Here is a 23616-nt window from a genome sequence, read left to right on the forward strand (position 1 = left end):
TGTTACTTTTTCTTGGAACATAAAAATAGATATTTTTAAGCAGCTCTATTCCATAGAATAACATTTTATAGTGAGCAGGAGCTTTCAGGATTCAAAAAGGAAAAATACTATAAAGCACTATTAAATGTTCAGTTTAAAGACATCATAACAGTAGCCAAATGAACTAAAAAGTGAACCAAGTTTTCTGGAGCCATAGAAAAGCTTAGTATTGTATGGACTACTTTTATGGTATTTTAATGATGATTTATGTTTTTTCATCATTGGACCTTGACAGCAGTGGTCAAAATGAAGTGTTTTTGTATGTAAAAGAGCATCATTAGGATTCTTGAAGAAAACACTGATTTAAGACACACACACACGTCAAAATTATTAAAAAGAAAGGAATAAAATTCCCCTTAGCATTTAGTAAATGGAAAACAACTCTATGTGTGTTTTTTTCTCATAAAAACAAGTGGCATTATATAAACAAACTGGCATTTAAAATAGTTAAAATCCTGAAACAAATTAATATTTGGTCGTAAAAATTTACTAATAGAAAGTGTAAAATAATATTAATACGGCAGTTTTTTGACATGGACACAAGGGTTAAAATGTGCCTTAAATGGGCTGAAAAAGACTTGATTTCTATTAAATTAACGGGTTAAACTTTAATTAAATCATATGCGTTATCGCATTAATTCTGACAATTCCAGCTGATTTGCACGGTCGTGTGTTAATATGCTCATGGTTGTGACATTAAATTATGAATTTTGCAGCTTAGTTTCAATAAATGGACAGGGTGGACTGGGAAGGGAGCTTTGCATTGTGAAATTTAGAGTATGTCAAAGTGGCACATCAACCTTTTTTACTTCAAATTAGCAAGAGAAAACTTGTTTGTAAGTCAAGGTTAAGGAAAAAAAAAAAACTAGAAGCACAAGCAGTGTGGAGCTTTGACAGAGATTTATCATAAGTGTCAACTTATTCCTCGTACCTTCTCCTCCAGAGTCTCGTAGCATGGTGTCGGCCACCACCACTATCGGCCTGCGGAGCACGTGAGCCAGAACAAACACATGAAACTCCTCCAGACTCTCATACACCGGCTCCTCTTGAGACTCAGCACTGCATGACATAAAATACACTCACTCCATGAGTGCAATACAGCAATGTCTGCAACTTCCACAACAACTTCCAGTCTGGAGCATAAAGAAGTGGAGAAAAGAAAAAGGAAAACACACCTGTTGCTGCCATTGGTGCTGTAGTGTATCCTGGGTTCACTAGACGCCAGTTTCAACAACTCATTCCACTCTTTCTGCCACTCTTCCTCAGTGTACACCAGCCCTGACTGCACACACACAAAATTTAGGAATCTATTTATTTCTCCCAATTATTTTCTGCTTTCATTTAAGAATTTCAATAGCAAACTGAACTAATATTAATTACATCAAAGAAAACCTTTACTTATTTTTCCTCAAATACTAAAAATGATTAAACAGACAAAAATACTAAAAATGATTAAACAGACAAACTACTCAGACCTCTTTGTTCTGCATGGTCTGTTGCCATCTCCATCTGCGCTTTAGCGCCTCCCTCTCCTGTCCATGATCCATCAGTGCATAGAGAGACTTCCGCAACATCAGGTCTCGATCATGGAAGCCCCACATACCTGCATAGTGATGTTAATTATTGAAAAATGTATTAGAGTTATTCATTTACTGAGAATCTGCCCCTCTGCTATAGCTTTCAAATCTATCGCGGAAAGCATGCCGTGTGATGATTGGTCACAGACAATGTCATTAGACATCACAATTGGAGTGACACATCTTGAGGTGCCAAGTTTGAAGATGCACAAGCATGAATACCTCATTGGTATCTGAAGAGAATAAATAGTCTTTTATCCTGTAAAACTTTGATCTAAACTGCTAAAAAGCTCTAAGGACTATAAACATGTTATGGCATGCAAGCAAGATGTTTTTACAGTGAAATGAAAAGGTACAATGCAAAAAGGACAAAGTGCAGTCATGTGCTTTGTGCGGTTTACTTGTACAGAAGACAGTTTGGACACTCACCCAGAGAGGCTGCATGTAACAGGCAATTCCCATCTCCACTAGTAGCCAGAGGCAATAAACTCTGACAGCCAGTCCCTAAACGAGTCCACCAGTTTAGCCGGCCTGTTACAAAATGGTTATAAATGACAATTATTATCTCAAGTCTGTGGCTACAGACACTATGATGCTTTTTTTTTAATTCTACCAAAACCTAGTGAGCTGCAAATGTAGGTTTATTTGGTTATATTTGGTTTAAATAAATCAAAGGTTTCTAAGAAGAGATTCTTGAAACGGAAGGACTAACCAGCATGCTCCAATGCCACCATCATAGACTGCTCGATAAGGTCTCTTTCGATGAAGCCCCGGAAGTCGTCTCTGTAGATGGTGAGGTCAGGCAACTGGAAGGTGCAGAGCGGAGTGTCTAGAAGTGGCTCGTTGATGCTGCCTGTACATGACACGTGTGAACGTGCCAAAGAGACGATGGCGGAGCTGGTGTGAGAAATCCCCCTTGACAGGCGCTTCTCTGTGGCTGCTGCCATAATACATGTTCAAATTACTGAGTATACTGGAGAATATTAAACTAGATACTGGTAATCTATTACTTGTTAGATCTATTGTTATCTGTGCTACACTCCTTTCATTTGGAAAAACACCAAGTCAGGTTACAGTGGTGTAAGGCTTTAAGATGACATCATATGCAACTAGTGTAATGATTCGCGTAAATCATTTACATAAATTGTGAAACATAGTTGGAGAATTACCAGGGACAGAAATTAACCAGGGCTCAGAGAAAAAAATGCCATTAAAGGTGACAAAAACATACACATTTCAAATGTGGGGCTAAAAATGCATCGTTAATTCCTCAGAATTTTTCGTATATATTTTGTGATAGTTTGTTTTAGGCCTTTCTAGTTATGGGTTTACTGCCGATGCAGACAAGATAGTGACCTGTAGCTGTCAGATACCTGTAAACACTGTCTTAGAGGCAAGTATTATTTAATGTGTAGCTAATATGAATTGGTTCTTTATAAAAAGTACAATCCACTCTGAAAACACAACCAAAAACTTAAAACTGTGATTATATTCAAATCAACTACGGTAGACAGTACAATGCTGTAACAACAGAGATTGTTTAATTATTTAAAACATATGCTAGAAGAGCATTTCGATGTTATAATATCTTGTGCATTGCAGTCAGTTTGATTTTATAGTTTTACTTTTTTTTTGGTCTGTTTTCATATGTGATGACAAATAAAAATCCTCAGAAGCATAAACTGCCCCAGAAAATCAATTTCAGTGGGTAAATATTGCCCCTTAAAATAAAATGCAATTTGACACACTTTTTGAACTGACTTTCTCGGATTATGTACTCGTAAAAAGTCATTTTAGTCAACAAAATATTTCAGTGCTGTAACAGATTAAAATAAAATCTATATTCAGAAGTTTACATGCACTTTAGCCAAATATATTTAAACTCAGTTTTTCACAAGTCCTGACATTTAAACGTAGAAAACATTCTCTGTCTTCCGTCAGTTAGGATCACTACTTTATTTTAAAAATGTTTAATGTCAGAATAATAGCAGAGAGAATCATTTATTTCAGCTTTGATTTCTTTCATCACATTCCCAGTGGGTCACAAGTTTACATACACTTCGCTAGTATTTGGTAGCATTACTTTTAAATTGTATAACTTGGGTCAAATGCTTTGGGTAGCTTTCCACAATTTTCTCACAATTAGTTGCTGTAATTTTTGCCCATTGCTCCAGACAGAACTTGCTTAACTGAATCAGGTTTGTAGGCCTCCTTGCTCCCACACGCTTTTTCAGTTCTGCCCACAAATTTCGGATTGAGGTCAGAGCTTTATGATGGCCACTCCAATACCTTGACATTGTTGTCCTTAAGGAAACAGTTCACCCGAAAATGAAAATTTGCTGATAATTTACTCGCCCTCAGGGCATCAAAGATGTATCGGAGTTTCTTTCTTCATCATAACAGAATTTAAGACTTTTAGGATTTAATTTCAGGCCTCCTCCTCTAAACAATGCAAGCAAATGTACTCCATTTTTTTAACAGTCCAAAATGAATATTTAGGGGGCATCAGAATAATCCACATGACTCAAAGTTCTTCTCAACACAAACGATTGATTATTTTGAGAAACAATACAATACTTACTAACTACAAATGTTCACTTCTGTACATCTCTGTGACGTACACTCATGAGAGGGATGATATAAGCTCATTGGTAAGGTCATTGTTTACATAGTTTATTTTTATTATTACTTGGAAAATATTTATTTTATTTGGTTTTGAATTTTATTTGGACTGGCATTTGGTCTGTGCAAGTTTATATTGTAAACGATGACATGCTTCCTGCCGCCTCCAGAGTTTGTCATCCTCTCATGAGCGCATGTCACAGAGATGTACGGAAGAGTGTAAATTATTAGCAAATTTTCATTTTTCAACTATTCTTTAAGCCATTTTGCCACAACTTGATGTTTGCTTGGGGTCATTGTCCATTTTGAAGACCTATTTGTGACCGAGCTTTAACTTCCTGGCTGATGTCTTGAGAGGTTGCTTCAATATATCCACATAATTTTCATTCCTCATGATGCCATCTATTTTGTGTAGTGCACCAGTCCCTCCTGCAGCAAAGCACAACCACAACATGATGCTGCCACCCCTATGCTTCACGGTTTGGATGGTGGTCTTCGGCTTGCAAGCCACACCCTTTTTCCACCAAACATAACGATGGTTACTTCGGCCATTTCATTTAATCAGACCAGAGAACATTTCTCCAAAAAGTTATGTTCTCTAAAGATCTTTGTCCCCATGTGAACTTGCAAACTGTAGTCTGTCTTTTATATAGCAGTTTTGGAGCAGTGGATTCTTCCTTGCCAAGCAGCCTTTTAGGTTATGTCAATATAGGACTTGTTTTACTGTGGATATAGATACTTGTATACCCGTTTCTTACAGCATCTACACAAGGTCCTTTGCTGTTGATCTGGGATTGATTTGCACTTCGCACCAAACTACGTTCATCTCTAAAAGACAGAATGCTTCTCCTTCCTGAGCGGTATGATGGCTGCGTGGTCCCATTGTGCTTATACTTGCGCACTATTGCTTGTACAGAGTAACATGGTACCTTCAGGTGTTTTGAAATTGCTCCCAAGGATGAACCAGACTTGTGGAGGTCCACAATTCTTTTTTTTTCTGAGGTCTTGGCAGATTTCTTTTGGTGTTCCCCATGATGTCAAGCAAAGAGGCACCAATTTTGAAGGTAGGCTTTAAAATACATCCACAGATACACCTCCTTAGAAGTGTCATGCACAAAGTAGATGTCCTAAACGAATTGCCAAAACTATAGTTTGTTAAAAAAAGTGGTTAAAAAATTTGTTAAATGACTTCAATGCAAGTATGTAAACTATACATAATATTTCTACCATCTAATCTACCCAGACCTTGACATGTGGCCTTGTTAAAAGATGATCAACATTATTAGCTTCACCTGTGAGTGGTCATAATGTTTTGGCTCATCGGTGTACAGTATATCTCAAACTTTCTAGGTTTACCAGCACTTTTCTTACCTTGCATGACCTCATCTTGGCGATGCAAGAGGGGGCGCCCCATCCGTGCCATCTCTTTATCAATAGTGGGATACTCTCTTTCCTCTGTAAAGGTGCATGACAGGTTACCGGCGTGCACTTGTCTCAGCTGCTCAAAGTCACTCAGCGCAGCTGTGAGGTCCCAGTTCTTGCCTGCGAGGAGAGCCACAATAATGAAGTTCAAGAAAACCAGAGGGCATAGTTCCACAGCACATCTGTTCAAGAGGTTAAATATTAATCAAACATCATAACATCCAACAATGGTCAACGACACATTGCGCAGCAGTTGCCTGTTAAGCATGCATTGACTGTCCAGCATGCATATTGCTGAACAATATATTTTTAACTCATTCTCTTATCTGCACAGAGCGTTGCTAGGCAACATGCTCTGGGTTTGTTAAGGCTTTACCTTACTGCACACATTCATATAGATCCTATAGCCACTGGTTTATGCCCTCTTGCAGTCAGTTAATAATAAAGCAATGAAGGTTGTCCCTTACTAAGATTAGACGGTATATGTTGTGACATTGAATAAGATATTCTGCCATTTCGTTAATACTGTTGTATATATATCCACAGTACAATTTTAAAAAATCTGATACTAAACAGAAAACTACTTAGAATGCATACTGTGTTGTAGATAAGCACTTCAAATGTAGAAAGCAACATTGATTATAATAAGAGCAATTTAGTTTTGATTTAGCAACTTGGCACATTAATATAAAATACAACAGATATGTAGTCACATAAGGGCTATTTTACAAAACTGGCTTACTGAATCAGAATTTAGAGTTGGTTTAATTGTTTTGAGTCTTTAGTTACGTAAATGTCTTTTGGTGTCTGTCAATCAATTAACAAATAAAGGAGAAAAATACCCTCCAGCAGGTCTCTGGCCAATCCCGGTTCAGCTCCAGTAGAACGAACAAAGTCGGACAGGACTGCGTCCATATCCAAAGTCATGTGATCATGAATTTACAATGCAGAAGGGGACATCAGGAAAGAGAAATGACAGGAGAACAGTTCTCCCTTAAAACAAAAGCACTGTTTCAGCCACACCTAGAGGGAAATGGAGAGAGGGAGAGAGAGAAGACAGAGGCAATTGTTAGAGACCTTGCTCAAGATTTAGCTCAGTGCATCATTTTGGTGCACATTACTAGAGATCTGTTGACTCCAGCAGTCATCCTGTGACCTCTGCTGTGGAGCTCAGCTCTACACTTTAGTTTGCATTACAGATAATTTGCAATTAATTTAAAGATGAGTAATTTGATACAGCTGTTTTAAGTTACATCCATAGTTCCATGTTAAGGTCGAACGAGTTAGTTGTTTTTGCTGATTAATCCATGTAAATAAGTTGCTAATTTTTTATGCCTTTATTTGACAGTGAAAGTGGAGAGAGACAGGAAACGTAGGGAAAGAGTAGGGGAATGACATGCAGCAAATGGTCCAGCCAGCCAGGAATCGAACTGGGGACTCGCTGATCATAGCATTTGCACCCCAACCACTCGGATATCAGGTTGCCCAAATAAGTGGCTTTTTAAACTATCGGTTATATAAAAAAAATCAATCCGATGGGTAGTTTTCCCATGGGTGAAACTGGAGGGTTCCTGAGATCCGTAGCCTCTGGAGGAGAAATATATAAGATAACGTACATCTCTGGTGATTTTCCTCATCTATATTAATTGTAATTGACAATTATCCATACTGTGATCCTCACTTTCATTTTTATTTTGATTAGATAATCAAGTATTCTAAATTGAAGCAAGGGCATGCAAAGAAAAATGTGCCATGTCTGCACATCACGTCTCCAACCTCATATCTGGAGAATATCAGTTAAAATTTTTTTTAAAAACAAATATCATCTAATGAAATCTAAATATAGGCTTAATATAAAACCCTTCATATGATGAATTGTGGTGCTGGAACCCTATATTATTTGTACTGATTAACATTATTTTTCTGCCCTAATAGCGTATGCAAGTCCTAGAGACACCAAACTTGGCAGGAAGGTCCCAAATCCCCCCACTACCAAGCACATACACACACCACCATCCGACCCTAGGTGGTGCTATAATAAGCACTTTTATGTTTTTTTATCATATCTTCGCACCTGTGAGGAATTGAATCAAAATAATTTTCCCCTCGGATTCCTTAAGTCAAGCCGAACAAAAGTTTCCGATTTAATTTCTGTCTATACAATATATATTTCCACCATTTAATTTTTTTAAAAACATTTCTAACAGCTCCTAGGCTGTTTGTCCAATTTGCTAAATTTATTTACGCATCATCTAGGGACTGTCATGACAAGAAGTTGTTGTTCAAAGAATTTTGATTTGTCAAATCATTTCAAAGATATAAGCCAATTAATTCTCTGGGCGTGGCATAAATTCACTCATTGACCAATATCTTTTGCACGCAAAGACCAAACGTATAAAACGTGGTATACGTTCACATCAGAACATTTTGAGGAAGCATGCAAAATTTCACCAATGGGGGCCCTACAACTAAAAATGTATGCATCTTCTTTTGGTAACAAGCAAACATATCCTAACAAGAACGATTTGACAAATTGCGTTGAGTGGCACTACAATAAGCTAATTAGCATTTTTGCAATTGTGCAGGCTACAATAAAATGTGTGTCTTCTGAAAAAATCAGTTCCCCCAAATCAATTGGTCATTTATGTTTCAATTTCCACACAAACTTTTCTACCACTTAAATTTATTCAAAAACTTTTTTTTTGCATGTATAATCTAGGGATCCTTCTGACAAAAATGTGTTCAAAAGGATTTCACTTCATCAAATTGTTTTGAAGACAAAATCATTTGAATTAATTCATTTTGAAGGCTTTGAATATTAACTGCAAATATGCCTTTATTTGTATTCACAAGGTCCAAACATGAAAACTTAAGACTTGTGCACCAAAGGATAGTCTGGGGACATGTGAGGCCAATTTAATCTATTTGTAATTATCAACAGCAAATCAAATTAATCAATTTATTTCAACTGTGAATGGCTTAAGGATTTACTACCGATTTTGACGACTAGATGTAGTGCCAGGTTAAATCCTTGGGAATCCTCTGACTTAGTTTTATTGCTCTTGTAATGTAATGTGTTCATTCAGCTAAAATTCAGTTTTTCCCTGATTTAATTGTTCTATGGGTTTTATTTTGTGTCCACAGAAAGAAAATGCAAGAGAAGGAAAGAAAAATAAAGAATAAATGAATATTTAGAATTAGATTGTGATTCACTGCTCTTGATCATGTTTTTCAGGTTTGAAAACAGACATCACCTTGATGATGTTATTCTTCGGTTAGTAACCAAAAGTTCATAAGTTTCATCACTCCTCCCTTGTATAATGGTTCTTCCTGTGAGTGATGTTGTGTCCCTTAAAGCTCTGACTCAAACTTGTCAACATAATGCCCATGACTCATGATTCCTTGCTCTCTCTCCCCACCTCTATGCCCGACAAAAAAAAGCATGCAGCTTGCTGTGCCACAGACCGACATAAAGGGCCTTTTCAGTGAGGGAGTGCTCTCTCTCTCTCTCTCTCGCTTTGAATTTGTTTGGCAACTACAGCAGATCTGATTTCAGAGCAACTGAAGACTTGGCAAAACGACTAAAACAAGGGAATCAGTTGAACCTGGAACATGATTAACCAGCTCTGTTTAAATATCACCCAAAATTTTCATTGTTTTATTTACTCACCCTTGTGTTTTTCCAAACCTGTATGCAGTTATCTTTCTCAGCAGAACCAAAAAATTTAATTTGAGGAATCTTCAAGAAGCTTGTTTCCATACAACACCACTTGACAAGCTTCAAAGAGAACCAAAAACACAAGAGGAAAGTAGTCCATGAAAGTAGCATACATGTTTGGAATGAGTAAATAATGAAAAAAATAGTTTTGGTGAACGATGCCTTTAAGAATTCCTAGGTATGTAGTGAGCTCCTACCAGTACAGCTAATCATACTAATCCACTGGGTGGGATAAGATTAGTGACTAAACACAATTCCTGTCGAAGTTCAAAGAAAAAATGAAACCCTGAATGACTCAGCCTCTTCTTATACTCTCCGACACAAACAAACGCAATAGAATCATCTCTCTATTTCTTTAAAAATGGCAAAGAAAATCTAGGTTAAAGTGAAGCACTTACAATGGAAGTGAATTCATCCAATCTTTAGAGGGTTTAAAAAAGGCAGAAATGTGAAGCTTAGAATTTTATAAAAACATAAATTCTTCTGATAAAAGTAGTGTATGATTTGAGCTGTAAATTTGTTTAAAACTGCGTTAGTTTTGGGGTTTTATGATTTACAGTATTGTCATTATGGCAACATAGCTTTTTATGGATACAACCAAGTTAAGGATTAACTTCACACAGAAAAGGTTAGGATGCAATTTGATCACACTAAAATCATATCAACACGCATATACGTCTAGTGGCTATATTTTTGGAGCAGAGAGTAGTATATATTTTAATGCTTACGGATTGGCCCCATTCATTTCTATTGTAAGTGCTGTAAGGTCATCAGGCTTTAAGTACTGAAGAGGCGAAAAACAACAAGGCTAAATGTTTATATTTCTGCTGACAGGTCAACTGCATGACATCACAACATCCCATCTATTGCATCATTGTGGCATTTGCATTTTGCCAGACACCTAGGTGATAGATTGTAAACAAGCAGCACCCAACATCACCGAAGAGATTTTTCTGCATTGGCTAGCCAGGCTTTTGTCTGTTACATAATGTGCATTGCTGCCAACATGTGGGTGCTTTAAGATCATTGAAACAGACCCACACACACACACACACACACACACAAGCAGAGGTCAACGCAGTCGTCTTTGCTTTGTGCACTGGACCGACTCTAGCCCTATAACCTACATGAAGGAATATTGCGACTTCATACAGGTTAAACTAAAAACTTAAATTTGCATTCAGTTTATAGAAATAACAGAAACCCTCTTAACCGTTCCACACTCCTAGAAACATCCATCAGGGCTCAACAATAAAGACGGCCTGAGGCTATGTGATAGTGTTTTGAGATGGTTGATAGACCACTATTGTACTAGTGATGGTATTAACAGGGTTACCACTATTTTTCAAGGCACACACATATATATATATATATATATATATAAAAAATATAATTATTTGACTTTTCAAAATAACATTGCATTATTTTTTATCTAATGAAGTGTTTTTATAAAAAAAAATCCTTACCGCACAATCTGAAACAATGTGTAGATATTTTTGTCAAATGAAGTGCTGCACAACCGAACTTCACAGATGTGAGATATTGCTTTAACAAAGTTATTACCATTACAATAAACTACATTACAATAGCATAGTTGTCTATTTTCACAAGTTCTTAATATAAAAGAATCATTGACAGCACTTCCCTGTTAGTGCCAAAATGATGGAGAAAGGCGCTCATAGCCCTATTTGATGTACAAAGCAAGCCCAGATGAGACACGATAGAAATCAATATTTTTCAGCATATGTAAAGGCGCATGGCGAGTCAAAGCAGTGCTCAAAGCTGGCGTTGTCACTCTGATGCGAATCTTGAACGCAGCTTCATGATTGCTGTAGCAAAGCAGATATACCTGCAGATTAATGTTGTGGAGGATGAGAGTATAAGAGATGTAATGCCCATTGCAATGAATATGCAACCTATGTTGGGAGTAGTTATTTCAATTAGTCAAATCTCCACTGAAATTGGGGAATGTTTAATGTGACTTGAATTGGTAATATATGGTGTTATTTTTCCTGTCTATATATTGTTGAAGGCTTTGTTTGATGAATGTTACTAAAGCATTATAATGCTAAATATTGTTTTGTTTTCTTTCCTAAGATGGAAATAAATATATTGACAAGAAAATAAGTATATATGGTGTCAAATTTCAGCACTTTCAAAAGGTGCAATTAATCGTAATTAACTACATTTTAAATTATAACTAATAATAACTAAATTATCAGATTCATAAAAAACAAAATTTTAAAAAAAAAGACAGCACTAGGGTTGCTTCGATACCAAAACTGTGGCTTTAGTACCAAGGCTGGTATCATATCGATACTAACTCGATACTTCTAAATTTAAAAAAAGTTTAATCTCAATCTCAATCTCAATCACACACATACACACACATTTTGGCATTGATTTAGAAAATATGACAGATCATGCAAAAAACTTTTATGTTTTAAGGATAGTGATCATATGAAGCCATTTATCACCACATTTCTCCTTTTTAAAAATCATAATGATAACAGAAATCCCCCAAATGGCCCTGATCAAATGTTTACATACCCTTGAATGTTTGGCCTTGTTACAGACACACAAGGTGACACACACAGATTTAAATGAGAATTAAAAGGTTAATTTCCCCACACATGTGGATTTTTAAATTGCAATTAGTGTCTGTGTATAAATAGTCAATGAGTTTGTTAGCTCTCACATGGATTCACTGAGCAGGCTAGATACTGAACCATGGGGAGCAGAACAGAACTGTCAAAAGACTTGCGTAACAAGGTAATGGAACTTTATAAAGATCTATATAAAGCCTTAAAAATGCCAGTCAGTACTGTTCAATCACTTATTAAGAAGTGGAAAATTCAGGGATCTCTTGATAACAAGCCAAGGTCAGGTAGACCAAGAAAGATTTCAGCCACAACTACCGGAAGAATTGTTCTGGATACAAAGAAAAACCCACAAGTAACCTCAGGAGAAATACAGGCTGCTCTGGAAAAAGACAGTGTGGTTGTTTCAAGGAGCACAATAAGATGATACATGAACAAAAATTAGCTGCATGGTCGAGTTGCCAGAAAGAAGCCTTTACTGTGTCAATGCCACAAAAAAGCCTGGTTACAATATGCCCGACAACACCTTGACACACCTTACAGCTTCTGGCACACTGTAATTTGGAGTGACGAGACCAAAATGGAGCTTTATGGTCACAACCATAAGTGCTATGTTTGGAGAGGGGTCAACAAGGCCTATAGTAAAAAGAATACCATCCCCACTGTGAAGCATGTTGGTGGCTCACTGATGTTTTGGGGGTGTGTGTGAGCTCTAAAGGCACAGGATTCTTGTGAAAATTGATGGCAAGTTGATTGCAGCATGACAATTTGCATTCTTCGGCATGAAAGCTGGACATGAGACGCTCTTGGAATTTCCAGCACGCCATTGACCCTAAGCACAAGGCTAAGTTGACCCTCCAATGGTTACAGCAGAAAAAGGTGAAGGTTCTGGTGTGGCCATCACAGTCTCCTGACCTTAATATCATCGAGCCACTCTGCACTGATCTCAAACCTGCCGTTCATGCAAGACGACTGAAGACTTTGCATGACCTGGAGGCATATTGCCAAGGCGAATGGGCAGCTATACCACCTGCAAGAATTTGGGGCCTCAAAGACAACTATTACAAAAGACTGCATGCTGTTATTGATGCTAAAGGGGGAAATACACCGTATTAAGAACTAAGGGTATGCAGACTTTTGAACAGGGGTCTTTTAATTCATTTTCTTTGTTGCCATGTTTTGTTTTAGGATTGTGCCATTCTGTTAGAACCTACAGTTGAATATGAATCCCATAAGAAATATATTAAATTTGTTTTGCCTGCTCACTCATGTTTTCTTTAAAAATGGTACAAATATTAGCAGTTCTCCAAGGCTATGCAAACTTTTGCACACAAATGTGTGTGACTGTGTGTGTATATATATATATATAACATTTTTGGTAAAAAACTAAAAAGATGCACAACAGAGCTTTACAGATTAATGACATCATTAAATTAAAACAATCTGATTACCAGAGGCAAAAGGCTGCCATGGCTTAATCACAACATGCTGATATTCAGTACACTTGCTTTTGTGATATTGCTTACAGATAATACAACTAATAATATAACCATTTAATATTATTATTATGAGTATTATTACAACTAATTTTAATATTACTCTTTTGTACTGTAGTAATATTTTCTGCCATAATGTCTTCAATTTCACAAATCCAGTTGAATTTAGCTCTTATTTCAGCTGGAATTTTATTTTGAAAGACATTTGAAGTTCTTCCTGTTTTTGAAGGGTTTGTTCTATCAAGCTTCCCATGACTCATGAGCTGAAATCTCCAAGCTGCAACAGTGAAAACAGTCATTTGAGAGTTCACAGCCAATTATACACAACACACTGCTCTGCAGATGGATCCTATTGGACACACTGCATGAAAATACAGCATTAGTAGTGCATTGCATTTGTGTGCGCACCTATTTGTGTGTGAAGGAGATGACAGAGCAGGGCGGCGCCTCTAATTATTATATTATTTAATTAAATTGCATCCTTCTGCTGTTTAATGGTCACACTTGGCCATATCTAAACTTTTTTTTTTAATTAGTTTCTAATGGTCTTTGATTTAATCTCAAAACTCTCACTTTACATTACGCTAATGGCAGCATCCTTTTAATATGGTACCGAAATGAACATGATGATATCAGACCTTTTTAAATTTTGTGGTATCGCAATATATCGTTAGTACTGGTATAACGCATACCCCTAGACAGCACTAATATATATATGTAATATATATATGTAATATATATATATTAGTGCTGTCTAGGGGTATGCGTAGACTCTAATGGCTTTACCTCATTCGTGCTAAGCATGAATAGAATTGTTTGTTTTTCATAGTTTTTGCTCAACAACTGACTATAAAAGAACAGAAAGGGTTTTAAGAGACAATATTCAATGACAATAAATAATGGTTTGCAAATAAATGACAATGATTAAATATCATTCCTTGTCCTTGAAACATGCATACACAATTTTTACTTCATACATGAAACATTCTAAATCTAAACAACTATGTATTGACTGCAAAAAAAGAGATGTAGCAATCTAAATTAAAATTAAAGCAAAAAGCATTACGTGTGGACAGAACATGGCTAAAGGGTGTTTTTTGGAACAAAGGCGAGTATTAGTTATTTTAGCTTCGAATGTGGCTCATCCAATCATATTTTAGAGCCGGAACTATCTATTTTGTGCAAGCACATAACAGGTTTGTCTTTATACTACACTGTCTTTGCGGAGACTACACAAATGTGTAGATAAATGGTTAAAACGACAAATATGCCATTACTAAATTCAACTCATTTAAAAAGCTGCTTTTAACTACAGTTAATCTGTGATTTTGGTCTAGCTGACAGAGTTTATGACACCAGAATCAACAGCTGAAGAGGTCTGTCTAAATAATATCCCAGCAGGAATAGGGGCGCTTCTCTTCAGGTGGTGGCTGCCCATGCAGAGCTAATGAACTCACTGGAGCACAACACCAGCGTAAATGAGCAAGATAAAACACTAACCAGCCATCTGCTGCTCATAATCCAAATTAGTAACATCAGACTACACTTAAAAAACCTAAAAAGAGGAGGCCTGAGACTCATGATCTGAATACAAGTGCAATACAAAACTTTGAGCTAACAGGATTGGCAAGGTTCACTACGGGAGAGCAGACCTTTTTGACAGATGTAGAAGGGTCTAATGAAATGGATTATCCCATTGCTTTAGAGCTGCATTATTCATCCCAACTGGTATGAAGAGAGGTTGCTTGTCAATCACAAAGGTGGCTGAGAACTTGCTGACTCATGCTTAAATTTTCATATCACACCTGGTTAGGACATGGTCCAAAAGTGACTTATGTCCTCACTGAAAGTGAAATGCTGAACAAAGTAACTAAAATACAGCCAATACAATATTTTGATGCTTAAAGGCACAGTTCACCCATATGACTCTCTTTCTACAGTGGATCACAAAGGGAGACATTAGGCAGAATGGGAAGGACTGACAGCCTCAATCAACACTCACTTTCAATGCATTGTTTTTAACATACAATAAAAAAAAGAAATGGTGCCGAGGCTAGGGCTGTCAAAATTATGAAATTTGGCTGACGATTAATTGTCAAACAAATAATTGTTATAAAACAATTTTGACTTCAAATATATAAAACAAATGATAAAATAGGGATATGTGATTTTCTTTTAAGGCTTTAAAACTTGACAAATAGCATGTTCATCTGCTTAAACCAATTCCTAGAGACCAAAATAATAAAAAATAAAAGTTATGATACCAGTCATTTTACAATATCAGTAAAAAAAATACATTAAAAAATCTAATAATCAGATATGTACATTATGCCTTGTAGTGTAAACCGGGTCCAAAATGAACACCTCACAAGTGCCAATTTGCAGGTTCATTTTCTTTTTGGCCAGTGAATTCACCGTTTCAGTTTTGTCCTCGCAGGCATTTCGAGAGAATGTCCCTTATTTTCGCGCTGCTCATTGAGAGCCTCAGTTACCAGAAAATTTAGAAGCAAGATGAAGGCAATGTTCAGGACTGTTCATGCCATTGGGAAGAGGATTTCGAGTGGATGTGCAATTAAGTTTTAATTACCCAGCACCACACCACGGATAGGCAGGATTACTTGACTGTTAGAGTACTCAGAAGTAACAGCAATGATTGATCATGAAAAAGATGTTCCCCAATGATAATGCATGACGTGACTTTTCACTAAATTCAGTGACAACTATAAACAAAATTAACAAAGAGGGGCCTTATTTTTTTATGGTACCTTGTGGTCTGAATCATCACTGCAACAAACTCCAACACAGCGCACTGTCACATTGTGTAAATGGTAAAGACAGCACCAAACACTCACACACACTAAGCGAGTTCTTCCTTTCAAACAGCTAAATAGAATGCAATTGAATGGAACAGAACACAGGGTCTTTCAAAATATTTTCAACTTAACACTGTGTATAACCAATGCAATAGCTTCTCCTGTCAAGCCAACGGTGGTTTGCGAACACGGTAAAGTCAACCATGATGAAAACAGTGGTGTACGTTTAATATAATTATAGTAACCTGAAGGAAGAGCAGAGAGACACGCTTTCTGAGCATTCTTTCATTGAGCTTGCCAGCGAATCTTCACATTAGGAATGTTCCGATACTGATATTGGTTTTGTAATTGGGTCCAATACCACGCTGTTGAACTTGTGCTCATGCTCGTAAAAATGCTCAGATACTAAAAACCAATACATCTGACATACAAATCATTAAATTGTGAACTAGTATCATGATAACACAACTGCCTATACATTTAGCTAAACCATGACAAATAATTTCCAATTATGTATAAAAAAAAAGTATAATTAAAAAATATATATAAAAAAGACCAATAACAGAACTCAAATAAAGATGTGATGATGAGCCTGGCAAACTTAACTGTTGGGAGCTGGCACAATCCCTTTAGGCATGGAATGCATAGTATTATTACATAACATCACGGCTAGGAGATTAAGATGTTTTGCTCTCTAAATCCAGTTTGCAGCCTCTCGCTACTTCACAGCCACAGTTCTACAATAACTTGCAAAGACAAGACATTATCAGAGTCTTAAAAGCAAGGGGCCTGGAAGGGGATGGGTAAGCTCTCGGGACAGGGAAATTGCACAGTAGAGAGTATGCGGTCATGGACTGCACCACAGATATCTGCTCTTCAGCATCCTGCACAGCACTCATTAAAAAGTAATTAGTGTGGAGCAGCAAACCAATTGTTTAGCAGGACTTACAGCCACTATTGTTTTGTCCATTTGCAGTTAGCAAATGTGCTAAACAGTGTTTGAAATGGACTGATGTCTCCAAATGTGTTCCAATTTAGAGAATCCTAATAAGTGTTTCATTGGTTTTGCCATTTTCTGTCGCTGGTCATGAAGAAAGACAAAATAAATGTTTGTGAATACAACACACAGGCCCCGTCCTGCCGGTCTTCTCCTCTCTCTGGTCTTAATAGGAAATATCTGGAGACCTAAATCAATGCGGTCATTTGTTTGTCTGATCCTCAAGAAGTTCTACAATGCAGAGAGGTCAGGTTAAAGACACAAGCTTCATCTTATTGTACATCCTTAGTCTTAAGATGATATTATGTCATAACCCTACTGATTTCAGAAGCTGTGTACGAAGGTAGGATGAAAATCAGCTACATTTGGTGGCCATTACTTTATATAAGAAATTAGCATAATTCTGATTCAATGTCTGAAACGTCTTAAAAACATGATTAAACAACACAACAATTTGTACTCTCTAATAGCTTGGTATTATTTAAAATGTCACAACTTTGTCCCAAATTTTAAAACTATTCGGTCTAAAATAAAAGATATATATATTTTTTCATGTTCCTTAGGGGCTACTACTTACAAATAAAAAATGGTGAAACGGAAAATGCACACAGCAGTCACGCTCAGGACTCAGAAGGTTAATTCCCCAAAATGACAATTAAGGAACAGAATTACGATGGGTCTTTTGTGGCAGTGGCACTTCCATAGAGATGGAGAACTTTATATCTCGTACATGATTCTGGAAGTGACAAAATGATTAGCACTGTGTGTCACAAATATGAAAGGAAAACAGCTTTATAATTTAGTCATTTTATATAAAAAGTCAATAAGAAATATTTATGGACAGTCAATTTTCTCATTTCACCTGATGCCATTGGCAGGTTTTGCAAAAAGTTGTTTACCAAACTATTAAGTCTTTTTAAGTCTATATATTAAGGTGAAATGGGTCAAAATTCTGGTGAGAAAGACATCTTTTACATGTAAATGCAAACATCCTGGAATGCTCTATGGGACCAGATTTTCCACGGCACGTTCAAGCTCTTATCAGCAATGCACTAAGTTAAGAAAAGCCTCTTCATGACTGCTAAAAATTGCCACATTTAATCAGTCAAAAACAACCACAAAGTACAAAGTCTGCAAAACAGACAGCAGTAAGAGTGGAAGCAGGAGAGAAAGAAATCTGGCAAACCCCTACGCTATGAATACCACAGAACACAATGGCCTGTACTGATATGACTGAGAAGTCTTTCACAATGAGACTTGCCCACAGCCACCATTGCTATCATATTATAAGGCTTCAGCGTACCTCTCCATACAAGTATCAGGCAAAACTTTGACCTCCACACTAAAAACATTGCAGATAACTTCATTGAAGGGTTACTTTATGAGGTTGCTAGGTAGCAACAAAACAGGAAGCATATGATATGCCTATATTGATAATGCGTCTAGTGAACTACCCAGTACTCATTGCCTGCACTTTGAAAAGTCAACAGCAAATGAGGTCATACTTGCAATTGTTTGAACTCTGAGCATCACATTACAATGCTTGACCTGTGCGGTAACACTGAAGCTTGACACTTTATTTTATTGAGGTCAATGCATTGCAAAAACTTTGATAGGAAACTTTTCAAGGGCCTCAATACTCTAAATAATAAGTAAGGGAAAAAGTAGTCTTGTTTTTAACCTTGTCTCAGGAGGCAGAAGGAAATGCAGTGTGTCGTTGAAATCAGGACCAACAGAGGAAACAAACATACTGCAAATGCATCCGGAGACTGATCTAGAACATCTAGAGAGGCTAGTAACTTTTAAAACCTATAGAGCTTGCATGGGAATATTTAGAGTTTACAAAAATTTACTTTTGTATATCATTAAAAAACAAATACTAAAAAATATGCCTTTTAAGCAACAAAGAAAGCAGATTTCCACAGAATTGGAACATTACTCACAAGAAGTTCTAATCTCCTGCTTCTTGCTTTTTTTTTTAATGAGTATTATTGCCAATTACATTGAGCTTTCAACTACTAATAAAGGTGTAGTACTCTCAACTCCTTTTAACAAATTTTACCATGTAAAACTCCCAAAAATATTTAACCTATATCAAAAACAAAACAAAACAAATAAGCCACAGATTCTATCTGGACCTCCCAACTGTCAATGCTGCTTCATGGCTAAAAAAAGGCTGCTGTGCTGAAAAAATACAAGATAAAAATGAAAAATGGCAACAGTAATGTATTCATTGTCCCTGGCGAACAATCCGTCATAGTTTTTACAGTGCATGGGAGATTTGCCAACCTAAACTAAATACAGTTTGGGTGAGGAGTCATACTGTACTTAGTACATGATTTGGGGTTTCCCCTATTCTATTCACAATTGAGCCCAAAACTTGAATGTGTTTGAACTATATAAACAGGCCTTAAACCACGTTATGGTAGACAATATACCTAAAGTCCATGATTTCCAATGGAGAGTCCCACGGGGTGCTGCATGGTGTTCCAACCATCTTCAAATGTGGAATTTTCGCATCCGTTTAAATATTTCAACACTTGTGACTAGACCATATGCGATCGCCACCACTGGCTGTGATATAGGGCTGGGCGATATGGCCAAAAATATTATCACAGTATTCTTTTTCATATCATTCAATATAGATATTTATCATGATATACATTCACATTTGCAATTTGTTTTCCTAAGTTGGCAGAAGAAGAAAACAAAATCCTAACCAGTCTATACAATACTGCATTGGGGGCCCAGAAACAGCCAAAGCAGAGGTGTCTGAAGGATCTTCTACCAAAATATAAAAATATTTTAGAGTTTAATCAATCAAGTGCAGTTTGAAATGAATGTTGAAAGATCATCGGTTCGCCTCATGTTTACTCACATGCGAGGAAAAGAGGCAGCACGTGCATAGATGAAGGGCATAAATGAAGCATGTTCGGAGCTAGAGAAAAATATTCAAGAATACACAGCAGGAAGATCAGATCTGGTGTACACAGCACTGTTGTTTAGTCACACTGCTCACTAGAGATGATGAGGGTGCAACTGTCATCATTGCGGTCTCGCGACATGCACCTGAACGTCTAGATATAACTAACAGGCTAAATGTGGAAAATTACTCAAGAGCTTATAAAAATCGTGGATCATTTTATTGTGCTAAATATCATGATCTTTATCACCCAGCCCTAATAAGATACATTCATTCATAACTATTAGCGTGAAGTAGGGCTGAACGATTTGGTCACTATTAAAAACACTACTCAAATATCGCAAGCCGATTTTTCTTTGGGCATTTGCCTGCCATGAGCAGTGCTGGATACTGTACTTTCCCTTTAAATCTTTTACCAAATTTCACAGTTGAGTCCACTAGGGGTGCGCTATGGAAGTGTTGTGTTAGATGAGAGACGAAGATATGATGGCATCTGTATTTTTTAAGGCAAAGCCTGCCATAGCAATATTTGTAATATTTAGATTATTATTTACTTCTACTCCATTCATATTCAATTCTTGTTGTCGAGTCGTGCAAACAGAAGAGGATCTCCTTTTATGGTGGAAAGCATCTTCAAGTGTTTCCGAGAAACTCTGAAGTGAGAAACTCATGAATTTAATTTATCAATCTTAAAAAAAACCACAGTAATATCATTATCAAGATCAATAGTGTCAGAGACAATGAAATGGCGACTTTAGAAAACTATACAAGCAGGCGTAGTCTGTAGTGCACAATCATGTTGGGTGGTTTCTGTCAAGTCAAAAAATGTGCAATGCTCACTATGACATGGGAAACTAGCTGCGGCTCTAACAAATGATGGTACTGATGGTACTATGAATTTAATTGACTGTTGTTGTATTTACTCTGAGGTTGTTATATAATCTGCATTCATGAGACAGGGTGTGGTTTGCATTGTGTTTTAATTTAGGCTTTGCATCTTACTTGGTAAGCCTACCAAGCTCACGAGTAAACAGACACTTATCTGAACAAAGCATTTCAGCAAGTAAAGCTTAACTGCTTAAAGCACTTCAAACAAACCAATGCAAGGGGATAGGCATCAGACTTTCATCAGCATTTAAATGGTAAGAATAGCAAATATTTCTTCTATATGAAACAAATGGAATTCTAGACGGATGTCCAGACTATAGGCTTCTAGAGCAAGCATGTGCAACAGCAGCTCAACACCAATTACCTACAGCCAATACAGCTATTGCTCATGTGAAACCCCATGTGCTGCACGATCGGCCAGGCATCTTTGCGTCAATCCCTGTGATGTCATCCGAGACGAAAGACTCTTCTTCAGCTTCTCTGGGATAGAATTACAGCTCGTCTGGATCAAGACTGATGTTTAGGGCATGAGGAAAGAGACATGTGATCAACACACTTTTACACGAGGCATTGAGCCCAGTGATGGTCACAGTGTTGATTGCTTGGATAAACTGACTGATGCAAGGAAGACCTTGTTTATTTTACTCTCTGGTCACTGTTTAAGCCACTGGGTTATGATAATGAAATTGCGGTTGCACAGTGTAATCAGAGGCACTTTGAAAAATAGCTGATTTTTTGTTGTTGTTTTTTTAAAGAATGCTGAGAAGTTGATGCATAGGTCTGGGGCAGTGGGGTATGCTGCTTACAGGACTCACCAGTATAATGAATCAAACTGTGGGCACTGGCTGTTGTCACATGGCCCTTTGGAAAGATTAACGGAACAGTCAGTTCCTAGCAGCTCTGTATCACTCAGTGCTGTATAAAAAGTAGGCCAAGACTGCATTTTAAAACAACAGCTTAACATTAAGTAAGAGACTATGCTCTGACAAATCTTAATTGCAAGCAAGTAGTTACTTAGCAGACACTTGTCTCCAAAGCAACTTCTACAATACTAATTGCAGGGTCAATTCGTCCTGGAGCAATGTGCTTGACCAAGTGCACAATGGTAATAGCTCATGACTCTCTCCTTAGGAGTCTCGAGCCAGCAACTTTCCACTAAATCTGAAAAAGTCAAAAATGTCTTTGTAAAGTAGAACAACTGAAAGTCTGAACCTGAGGGTCTCATCAATTTACAGTAATACAAGTTCAACTCAATCAACAGCATGTGTGGCATAATGTTGATCACCACAAAAAGATACTTCAAATTGTCCTAGCTTTCCTGAAGAAAAATTAAATAAATCTGGTTTACACTGAGACACATACAATGGAAGTGAATGGGGCTAAATGTAAAAATACTCATCACAAATATGCATGTTAACATGATTTCAGTGATAGAATCTCTTACAAACATTTTCCGTGTTTCAGTATATCTGATTTTACAACTTCGTTGCCAGGACAACATAATGGCGTACACACTGTGATCTGCCAAAATGACGATTTTAACAACTTTACATCTTAAATAATATATTCATTCTTATTAGGTTTCACATTTCTGCCTTTAAACCCTCCAAAAACTGGCCTCATTCAATTCCATTGTAGGTGCCTCACTGTAATATAGATTGTTGCTTTTTTAAAGAAAGTTTTAAAAAAATTAAATAATCTGTGGTAATCCACATTGTGACGAGGAGGGCGTGTCCGGTCTGCTTTGGCACACGGCTGGTCCTTAACAGCGGGAGAGTGAGATAAAGGGGAGCAGGAGGCGACAGTGTCGAGAGAGAGGGACGCACGCGGCCACATTGCATGTGCATCGGTGTTAATGTTTGTTTTAAGTTTGACATTAAAACTTTGTTTACTGTTCAGCAGGTTCCCGCCTCCTCCTTGCCCATCCTCCTCTTCACACACATATTATGCCAGAAATGTGGTTGATTGAGATTAACTTGTATTAATAATAATATAATAAACTGATCCAGGAATATTCCTTTACTATGCTGCCTATTGTGATGTAAAAATAGCAATGCTTTGGTACTTGGGGTGGGTAAAATCTAGAATTTCCGACGCATCGCAATCTTCATTTGATGATCTCGATATCGATTCTTAAATCCTAAAATCAATTCAAGTAAACCTTTAGACTTTTGATGAAAATGTCCTTTAAACTTTGTCAATATTTCGTCATCTCATATTTATTAGTTTTAGTCTGACGAAAATAAAAATTTTAGTCAACGAAAATAAAATATTTTAGTTGATGATGATGTGCAAATGGACAAATGTGTCAAACTGTAAAAGACCAAATACTGGGGGGAAAAAAATACATTATAAACATTTTCCAATTAAACCAGTGCATCAATAAAAAAAAAAGATACTCAGGTCCTTAGAGGACAAAAATGTCCACATCAAAAAACTTCTACAATAATATTATATATATATAAATATTATTTTCCACTTTCAATTAGTTATTAAACCAACATCAGTTCTGATCATACCT

General features: G+C 36.8%; 1 protein-coding gene across 4 annotated transcripts in view; it reads right to left on the minus strand.

The window, feature by feature from the left end:
* Positions 1-23616, minus strand: part of otud7b (OTU deubiquitinase 7B) — a 49997-nt gene that overhangs the window by 15023 nt on the left and 11358 nt on the right. For 2 of the 4 annotated variants that reach the window (XM_052144604.1, XM_052144601.1), the window contains exons 2-8: positions 6503-6683; positions 5610-5780; positions 2329-2553; positions 2046-2147; positions 1515-1642; positions 1215-1321; positions 971-1098 (exon numbers count right to left, since the gene is read on the minus strand). In XM_052144604.1, coding sequence (XP_052000564.1) covers positions 971-1098; positions 1215-1321; positions 1515-1642; positions 2046-2147; positions 2329-2553; positions 5610-5780; positions 6503-6587 — 946 coding nt within the window. In that variant the 5' untranslated portion in view covers positions 6588-6683. Of the gene's footprint in view, positions 1-970; positions 1099-1214; positions 1322-1514; positions 1643-2045; positions 2148-2328; positions 2557-5609; positions 5781-6502; positions 6684-23616 lie in introns of all 4 variants that reach the window. The other 2 variants (XM_052144602.1, XM_052144600.1) reach the window with 1 other exon arrangement.

Source organism: Xyrauchen texanus, chromosome 15, assembly GCF_025860055.1.
Source record: "Xyrauchen texanus isolate HMW12.3.18 chromosome 15, RBS_HiC_50CHRs, whole genome shotgun sequence".
In the NCBI taxonomy this organism is placed as follows: Eukaryota; Metazoa; Chordata; class Actinopteri; order Cypriniformes; family Catostomidae; genus Xyrauchen; species Xyrauchen texanus.